The sequence below is a fragment of the Melozone crissalis genome, unplaced genomic scaffold, assembly GCF_028551555.1.
Source record: "Melozone crissalis strain CALT ecotype California unplaced genomic scaffold, PUWL_Pcris_2 ptg000042l_1, whole genome shotgun sequence".
NCBI lineage: Eukaryota > Metazoa > Chordata > Aves > Passeriformes > Passerellidae > Melozone > Melozone crissalis.
Window position 1 is genome coordinate 57,746,629 of NW_026535820.1, and position 10,218 is coordinate 57,756,846.

At 40.6% G+C, this 10,218-nt stretch overlaps 1 protein-coding gene across 1 annotated transcript in view; it reads right to left on the minus strand.

The window, feature by feature from the left end:
* The window catches only part of MAK (male germ cell associated kinase), a 28,581-nt gene extending 19,707 nt beyond the window's left edge, over positions 1-8,874 (minus strand). Inside the window, exons 1-4 of the mRNA XM_054284687.1 lie at positions 8,796-8,874; positions 3,444-3,781; positions 1,674-1,728; positions 619-740 (exon numbers count right to left, since the gene is read on the minus strand). Of these exons, the coding sequence (XP_054140662.1) occupies positions 619-740; positions 1,674-1,728; positions 3,444-3,544 (278 nt within the window). The 5' untranslated portion in view covers positions 3,545-3,781; positions 8,796-8,874. The remainder of the gene's footprint in view (positions 1-618; positions 741-1,673; positions 1,729-3,443; positions 3,782-8,795) is intronic.
* Positions 8,875-10,218: the final 1,344 nt, after the last annotated feature.

The following is a 10,218-nucleotide window of genomic DNA, read 5'->3' on the forward strand; positions in this document are numbered from 1 at the left end:
GCAACATTGTGCTCATGTCACCAGCAGCTACTTCAAGATGTCAGCTCAGGGCTTGGCACATTAGGTGATACAAGTGCATGACAAAATCTGAAGGAAACCCACACCAAAGGCAAAACAATTCATCAAAAGAAAATGTTATTGAAAAGGCAGGTCCTACTCCGAAGACCACCTTGCAAGCCTTGCTATGTACTGTTTGTCCAAGATAGGCCATTCTTACAAAGATGCATCCATGCACCATCCCCACCTTAAGTCAAACCCACGAGGAAAAGTAGCATGAACAATGTTCAGCCAATCCTTCAGAAATTAAAATGAAGGCTAATGAAGAAAAAAACCCATAACACAACTATTTGAAATTTCTCTCATGGTTCTACACAAAGGCATGCCAACTCTCCTGTTAACAAGTGATCAAACTTATTTCCAAAGCATTACAACATGCAGTGTTGTAACAGAGCAAATCAGAACTCTACCCTCAAATAATCAGGTGCAGCAAATCCTGTTCACGTCAATGGCGCTACCGGAGGAGCCAAAACCAGACATCCCAAAGTGTTCTTCAAAGCAGTATGAGAATCATTAAATAGAGCATCATAGCACACTGCTTTTCTGTGAAAAAAGACATACCTATCCTTCATTAGCTGATAGAGATTTTCCTTCATGTACTCAAACACAAAATAAAGGTGGTCATTTTCTCGTATGACTTCCTTCAATTTTATTACATTGGCATGGTTTAGCTTCTTCAGAGACTGCAACAGAGCAAAATACAGCTTCAGATAACCCCACAGTGACCTTGATTCCTTACCAGAGCTAAATTTTTACCATCTCAGTTTCTAGCACAGAATCGACACAACATATTCATATGATACCCCATTATTTATCTTGTAATCTGTTCTAAAGAAAAACAACCCAAAAGTTTAAATGAACCTCTAATTAAAAGCAACAACTATATTAATAGTAGTTTAAACCTATTTCTAGGGATTACCTCAGAGCTGGAGTAAAGATTAGCACAAAAACCTAATTCCCTACAACAAAAGGCAAATCTGAAGCTGTAAGAGCTCTTGCTCACTGTACTGAATAAGAAAACCTGCGTAATTTTTCCCCTTATTTTTGGCATGAAACTTTCATGAAGAAGGATTCTCTTACAGATGCTCATTTTGGACATACTGATTTGTATGAAGTCTCCAATAAGTTAAATCAAAAGCCCTTTAGTAGAGAGCTTTGTATATGCAGAAAATCAGATGCCAAAAACATGGAATTATTTGAAATTTATGCCCAGGTTTTCAAGTGTTACTCTATCACTTGGCTAGCCAAAACTCCCAGTGCTTTCTACAGATGCCCCAAACACAAGATATATGGAATGAACACAGTTAGAAATCTGGAAGTAAAATTAAAGAAGAGGACAGTAAACCACAGAAATAAACACATCCAAAATCAATTTCATTTCCTTTCTCAAAGATAAGAGGCATGGCTATGAGACATGGACATTGCTTGAGAATAGTGGGCTACTCCACAAATCAGCAGGACCTCCAGGAGTGCCAGCACCCCACAGTTTTGTGAAATCTGTCAGCATTTAAGGAGTTCACAGAGTCTGGCCTCACTTGGACACGGTAGCTGCCCTTTTCCTTCATGCAAGCCTAACCAGACACTTATTTTTAAATGTGGCATGTTCACCACTTTACCTTGACTTCTCTCAAATTCATACATTCATCCCATGAATAGAACTTTCTTTTCATTCTGAAATAAAGTCCAAGATAAAGTATTTTCAGTGAACAGTACACAATGCTTTTAGAATTAGAAAATCTAAATTATATTTTCCAAGACTAGCATTATCTATATTTTGAACTCAATTAAAAGCATTCTACCATACCCATCAGCAATATAATTAAAAACAAAGTCAATGCTTAGAATTGCTAAAAATTTACAGTGATTAATCCTCAAACACTGAAACACATTTTTAGAAGAGTACAGACAGAGACCATGTAACTCCAAAGTAAAAGGGACATAAACCCTCTTTGGGTCATTTGAATTGTGCTTTTAATAATAAAGCAAGCAACAATGACACTGCACATATATCATGGAAAATCACATCTTTATGCACAAGTTGCATATTCTGGGGAAAAAAAAAATTTGAAATTTGCAAAAAAACTTTCTATTATATTCTATATACATATTCCATTATATTCTATATATATTAATTCTATTATAATTAAGCATCTGACTTGACTGGTCATTTTAAAAATCTGTTTCAATATATTAATTAAAAAAGGTTTCATTTTTTTCAGGCAACATCATAGCCTCTAAACTAATTGGTATATATAACGGTGTAATACATTTATTTGTAAGGTCTGCATAAATCCAAATGTGGACATTTGGTGTTACTCAGATCTTGGGATGAAGTTGTGAATGTCACTGCCGTGTTTTGGTAAAGTTCTAGCACCTAAAGTGAAGAGATTTAAACCCATAATTTAAAATAAAAGTATCTTCAAGTAAAACTGTACCCAGTCAAGTCACAAACTTAAAAATCACATAACAGAATTCCAAATCCTGAAATCACAAAATGAACCACTTCCCACAAAATGTTCCTTTTGCTAATAATAATTAAAATAATCAATTGGAGAGTCTTTCTTTAGCTTAGATTAATATTAACTTCAGTAATAGTACCAGCAAGAGATGGTGAAACATGAAATTCTCAGTAATTCTTAAAGAAAAAGGTCAATCAATTATATTACAATTACCTTACTGCAGTAGATTCATAAATGAGAGAAAAAAGTCTGAGCAAGTTACAATTTCTGGTATTTCAACTTACACTTTATATCCTGCATGCAATTCTCTAGGAATACAAGGGGAATTCCCCCACGCCTTGAGTAGAATTTTTCTTGTTTCGTAATCATCTTTTAAGGTAAGTGTGACAATACTCTTGATTACACAGAACACAAGTTTATTAGAGCCAGGGAGACAGCCTTTATATACCTGACCATATTGTTGTGTTGTTTATCACTGTAGCAACACCTGAAACTTAATGCAGTACTTACAAAGATATGGGGGGCTGGGATGAAATTTCAAATCTACCTGTTAAGATTGCTATTCCTGCAATTCATATAAATAAACTCCCTAATTAATCCCATTCACTTTTGCTTCTCCCTTGGTGCTGGCCTAACAACATTTTTAGGAGGAAGCATGTTCAAACTGAACAAAAGCAGCATGCAATTTTACAAGCCAATGCAAACCAGTAAATTAAACTGATGTGCCTCTCTATTGATCAGTTACCAGAAATCTGACTCACAATCACCTTGTTAAACATCTTAATTAAAATAAAATGATTTTGTTATGGTAATTTCCTTTTAAAAGGCGACTTTTTTCAATTCTACACAAATGGAAGACAACAATAAAGTCAAAATTGAAAATCTAAGATTTTGCAAACACCTTTACTGAACTGAGATGCTACATACCTTTTGATAGCCACAAGTTCTCCTGACTCATTGCTCCTCCCCATCAACACGCTGCCATAGGTGCCATCACCCAGTTGTTTCATAATTGTGTAACGATTCATTTTTTTACGACTCAGACAGCCAAAAGCTTATGAAATGGTAAATATATTCTGTTTTATTAAAGGGTTCTGTGCTCTTTGATTTTCTCAAGAGAAATCTTGTTCCAGACTGTTTTATGTTGGTGAATGTTTCTCATAACTCAGCAGGATATTCACTGCTCTCTTCCAAACTATAGCTGCTTTGAGATCCAGTTACGAAGAATGGGAGACAGAAGAACATGGTCATCCTCACACAGATCCCTAAAAAAAAACAAAAAAAAAAAGACTAGGTAGTTTTACAGTATTTTAGAAAAGAGACACTCTACTACTTGCACCGTTCAAAACCATATGTGCTTTTTAAATGGACGTAAATGTAATTAGCTCCTTTAAATTTTTCAAACCACAGAAGGTACCTACTGTACAATTAGAGTTAGAGTAAGCAGAAACTGGAGAGTCAAGGTTATTGTCATAATTCCCTAGAACCAGCAAAGTGTTTACAAAGCTGGTGTATTCTGATAGAAACCCTTACTCTGAATTTGTAGACAGCAGCAGCTTCCTGAACTATTATAAAGGCATGGATGAAGTTCTGGAAAACATAAGGATACAAATTTTGCACAGGCTGCCACAGCAAACTTAGGGTCTGAACACTGTGTTTGGGATTGGTAAGGCAAGCAGGCTTCCTATGCTTAAAAGTTAGTGAGGAAGGGAGGTGGAGCAGCAAGATAACCACTGTATTTTTCACCCACAAACTGATTTGTTATAAATGGATATCTTGCTCTGAAGTTCACATAATTCTTAGGCATGGTAATGGCAGAAGAGTTAAGTTAATTCTTCAGTTTTACAAGGCCTGGAGAGAGAAGCATAGAGCTTACATGCACTGGTATGGAAGATTAAATCTGAACTGTCATTTGGAAAAGAATCCATATTGAACAATGCTGAATCACCATATTTGAATCCACGCAAATATTAATTTGAATCCCAATCCAAGTTTGAATCTGAACCCCAGCTTCCACTACACACAATACTATCTGTCACCAATGCTTCAGATGCCTGATGTTAAACACAAACTCAGAAGAGTCACTCATTTATGCAGGACTAGGAAAAACTAACAACCTCTCATTGTACAATTTGCTCCCTGTAACCCAAATGCTAATACACAAACATGGAATGCTAACTGAATAATAGTATTCTCTACCTTTTGCCTCTGCTGTCTGAAAATACAAAATAAAACTCAAATCAATGGGAACACACCATCAGTCTACCTTTATAGGAGATTGAGAACTCGGCATGCAACTCTTTAGTCCTTATCCTTATACCAAAATTAGCTACAGTCTGGTCTGTTCACACAGATTAAGAAACTGATTCAGCTGATAACAAGATTCAGGCTTGAGATTTACAGGCCTGGCAAAATAACAACAAAACTGGCCTCTCCAGGAGTGTGAAATAACATTCTCAAGCAGACCACCCTGTTGTGTAAAGGAAACAGCTGCCTGGACAACAGACCAATGTTTCCAAGTTGTTCTGAGTTGAAATGCTGCTTCCTCTAAATCATAACACAGAGTGTTACTCCCTGTTGCTTCTGTTAGCAGGAAAGAATCTCACATCACCGGTCAAGATGCCACTGGCCTAGTGGACATCTCAATTTATAATCTTTGCACCAGGCAACCTTCATTTTGTCAAGGGAAGTTACAGAGAAGATTTCTTTCTACACTCATCTACACCTCCCCTCCCTTAAAGTCACAGCTATAGTGAAATAAGATTTCTGGTTAGTAGCGTATTCTGAAACAAAGCTAAAAATCAGATTTAACAAAAAGTTACATAGGCATCTTAAATTATGATGAGATTTTAAATTGGACTTTCATATATTTAAGCAAATTGTTTTTCTCAGAGTTCAGCTTTATATCTTACTCCCCAGAATGCCTGCATGCACTCTAGTCTTTAATACCATCAATAATACCTTTTTACAACAAGGCTATTTGTTGACTCTGGTAATAAGCAGATGATCAAGTGTATTTATTCCAAGTTAAGATACACTCTGCATACACATCTTGCAAGTTGTCAATGGTTAGCTCTAGGTATATATTAAAAAAACAAACCAACACAAAAATCTTGAGGGTATTCTTATACCCATTTTACAACACAGCATCACATTTAAAGCAATGATAAACTGTGTATGCATTTTTGTGTATAGGTATAGACAGGCGTATCATGTGAAGTGAAATGTAACAAGTTTTGTGTTTCTCTGTTTCAACAAATATCATTGAGCATTGTTTAAGGTATGTTTTTTTCTGAGGGGATTTAGCAATATCTGCTACAGATGGCCCTAGCTTGAACTCCTAGAGTTACATTAAGAAGTTGGAGAATTTGCACGCATTTCATGCTCAAGTTTTTGCTCTCTAACAAAGTGTACCAAAAACAACGTGAGAAAAACTTGTATCTGCAATAAACAGAACAAGATCTAGACACAACCTCAAATTTTGACCTTTAAATCCTCTAATTTTGGTGCCTAAATCCTATCAGCTTTCCAAGTAATTTTCGTTGGAGTATATATTAATCACCAGCTTTAACCATTATTCCTTTTGTCCAATTCTTTTGGCATGTGCAATCAAAACAACCTCACATAAATTGTTCCTTCCCTCCAGAAATTCTGTGTAATACAACGCAGTCCCAATTATTCATTTTGTCTGCTCTGTAATATATTTTATTGCCTTACTCCTTTTCTGCTGTATACTTTAAGTTTTAGGGTACAAAAACACCTGATCAAGTAAAGTACAGAAAAGCTGGTGCATTCCTTCAATGATCAAATGGAAGTGTCAAATCCACTCAATGGAAATGCACAAAACAAGGTGTGAAAACCACATACCCTGACAACAGTGTCTGTATACCATCACACCTACCCCACACTGACATGTTTTGGAATTACAGAGCATGATGATTACAACATAAATGGCCCAGAGATTCACCTTTCACTACAAAAGACTTCTGCATACTTTGTAATTTTCACCACTCATACCCAGCTCAGGTGTCTGATTTTTTCCTCAGCGGTCTCTCTATATTTTCTTTTTCAAATCTGCAGTTCAGTTTTGTCTTTGGTACTAACCTGAGGAAAAGCAAGGGCTCAGTCTAGCTTTTCTGGTTAAAATAAGCCTTTGGAGTGGCCTGCTTATATGATATTATTGCAGTGATGTAAAGCTCTAAAATGTAAAATTGTCATAACAGGTACCAAACAGACAAGAGAAATCCTAGTCTAAACAACAGCTTGTTGCTACTCTTAATGACATACTGCACATAATCTCTTTACACAGGATTAAGGAAAGATTAAAGCCAGGGACAAATAGAGGACAAAATAAAATAGCTTGACAGAATCTTTAATTTGTGTAAATTTAGGGAACCTGAACAAGTACTAGTGAATTGTAACAAATCATCACTTTTACTGTATTACTGGTGTCTTGTGCACTAGCAGCGATTTTATATTATTTTAGACGTCGGGATTACATTTCAAAATGTAATGAATAGCAACAAAACATCTACATTTCTTATATACAAATACTAGGCTTCACCAAGAGTTCTACAATTGCATCCTAAACAAACTACTCTCAAATAATTAGAAACTAGGATGTATGACCCAATAAGAGCTCCCACCCAGAGAAGCAAAACACTCACAACCAAATTTTACCCTGTTTACAGTAACTGAAGAAATCACCAAAACCATTTGCATGGCACAGTACTGTTCTCTCTGATCAGAACTGGCAGTATTACACAGGACAGAACGCATGCTGATACTGATTTCAAAAGTAAAAAAAAAAAAACAAAAACAGCAAACACAAAACCAAATCCAATCACAAAACAACAAACAAATTTTGCTACAAGAACCCTCTTGGTAGTGAATGCATATTACTAAAGCTGCCAGTAATCAGGTCCCATGACAGGTGGCTCCAGTTCTTGGGAATAACCTCAAATCCATTACTCTAATCAAATACCAGCAGTTATTTAAAAACATTACACTCACCTGCAAGAAAGAAATCAGTAACGTTGACAATAAATACTGGTGCTTTGAAATAGACTGCCTTAATTTTTTTTAAAGTCCCTTAAAAATCTAATATATTGTTCCACTTGTGTATATCAGGCATTAAGGATGGGACACATTATTAAAGATTATATTATAAATTCTTATTATAAATTAAGAACTCCAGTGTGCTCTAAGTATCTTCCCCTGTTTTGTTCCAAACTAGCTTTGGTTTCAAACCAAAGTTATTCACACCAACTTTTTCAGCAGATTACCACCATGCCAGCAAGGCTACCACTTCCTACCCACATGAAACCCCTTCCCACCATGCAGTACAGCAAGTTTCAGGATAACAGTGGTTTCAGTGCTGCTAGAACTTCAAGTCTCCAGTTTGGGGCAGCATGCAGAAGGAATATGAACCATTCATCTTTCAGCATCTGCACCACTGTAAGTTTCAATAAAACACAGAATCATTGTGGTCAGAAGGGACCTCTGGGGATCCAAACCCCCTGCCAAGGCAGGGTGACCTAGAGCAGGTGACACAGTAACACATCCAGGTGTGTTTGGAAAGTCTCCAGAGAGGGACACTCCACCACCTCCCTGGGCAGCCTGTTCCAGTGCTCTGCCACCCTCAATGTGAAAAATGTTCATGTTGAGGTGGAACTTCCTGTGTTTCAGTTTATGGCCATTGCTCCTCACCCTGTCGCCAAGCGCCACTGAAAGACTCTGGCACCATCCTCTTGGCACCTGCCTTTGAGGTAATTATGCGCATTAATGAGATCCCCTCTCCGTCTTGAGAATGGAAACAAATGCTCGTTTCCACTCCAGTTCCACCTGGTGACATCCATTCGCCTCCCGAGTGCGCCAGTCCCTTCCTCAGCACTCCCAGCGCCGAGGGGAGCGCGGCGCTCCAGCCGCTCACTCCGGCTGTGAAACTCGGCACCGCCCGGCCTGCCACTTTCACCCCGCTTCTCCTTAACAAAGCTTCACCTGCCTCCTCTCATTAACCGCGGAGCTCTCAGGCCGCCAGGGCCCGGCTCTACCCCACCGAAGCCAAAGCAGGCAGGGTGCCTGTCCCCGCAGGCTCCCTGTCCCCGCAGCTCCGCACCCACACTCCCGCTCCCGCAGCCCAGCACTGAGCGGGGCAGCTCCCCCACACGCCAGTTCACCGCACACCGACCCCAGCCCCCGGAACACGCTGCGAGCCGGCAGCACCCTCCCCTTTAGGAACGGAGCTCTGCGGGCTCCCTCTCCAGCACAAACCCGCACCTCCTGCGGGCTGAGGGGACCCCAGGGAGGCCCAGTCCCCGGGGCACCGGCGCTCACCAGCCCGGCCCGAGGGGGGCTCGCTGCCGTCTCCGCCGCCCCTCACTCACCGCGGCGCCGCGGGCGGAGCCAGCTCGATGGCGCCGAGCTCCCGGCCCGCCCGCCGCCTCCCTCGGCCGGGCCGCTCTGCCCCGTCACCGGGGCGACGGGCGCGGGCCGGGCCCGGGCTGGGGCGGGCCCGCCGCCGGCACCGCCCTCCCGGCCGCGGGCACGGCTGCCAGGGAGTCCCCGGTGGAGCGGAGCAGCGGGGAGGCGGTGGATAAACAGCTCTGCGGGGAGCGGGGACAGCGCCCTGCTGGAAAGGGAGCGCTGCGCAACGGGAGCTGAGCCCAGTGACGAGAGCCGCGTCACAGGATTCCTGAAGGTGGCCCCATGATACGGGAGATCCTCTTTGGACAGTCCCTATTATAAGTACTGCTAGTAGTAATTATATATAGGATATGTATGTGGTGCTCTGGTGAGACCCCACCTGCAGTGCTGCTTCCAGCTCTGGGGTCCCCAGCACAGGAAGGCCGGGGAGCTGCTGGAGCGAGTGCGGGGCTGGATGCTCTGTGATGCTCAGAGCGCTGGAGCACGTCTCCTGTGAACCCAGGCTGGGAGAGCTGGAGCTGCCAGCCTGGAGAAGAGAAGGCTCCAGGCTGACCTTAGAGCAGCCTTCCACTACCTAAAGGGAACTTTCATGAGAGATGGGTAGAGTCTATTTACAAGAGCATGGACAAAGGGAAACAGCTTTAAATGGAAAGAGATTAGATAATAGGGGAAAAAGTCTTCTGTGATGCTGGTGAGGCACTGGACAGGTTGCCCAGGGAAGTTGTGGATGTCCCATCCCTGGAGGTGTTCAAAGCCAGGCTGAATGGGACTCTGAGCATCCTGGTCTAGTGGAAGGTGTCCCTGCCCATGGCAAGGGGGTTGGAACTGGACGATCTTCAAGGTCCCCTGCCAATCCACACCATTCTATGATCTTAGAAATAAAGCTGCCAGCTAAGCCACAGTGTACTTTAGATTTGTACAAAAATTTCCACCTGTATTACTCACAGCTGTAGTGAAGCCCGAGGGATTTTTCCCCCTAGCATTTTTTTAAAAGTATTTATTGTAAGCAATTTATTAAAATGCAAGTTGCTAATACTAATGCAAGGGAGAAACTTTGAGTGCTCTATACATTCTAAAATATATGTATTTCTATTACAAAAATAATAATGAACTTTCTCCTTGGTCCTTTGTATTCTTACATTTCTCTAGGGTGTACAGAAGGCATAGTTAATAAAAATGGCATATTTAGTGTCTGATCCAGAGGTACTTTTGGCAGGGAAGTCTCATTTTAAGCTTCAATTCTCAACATTCACTTGACCTTCCTATATTTTTGAGA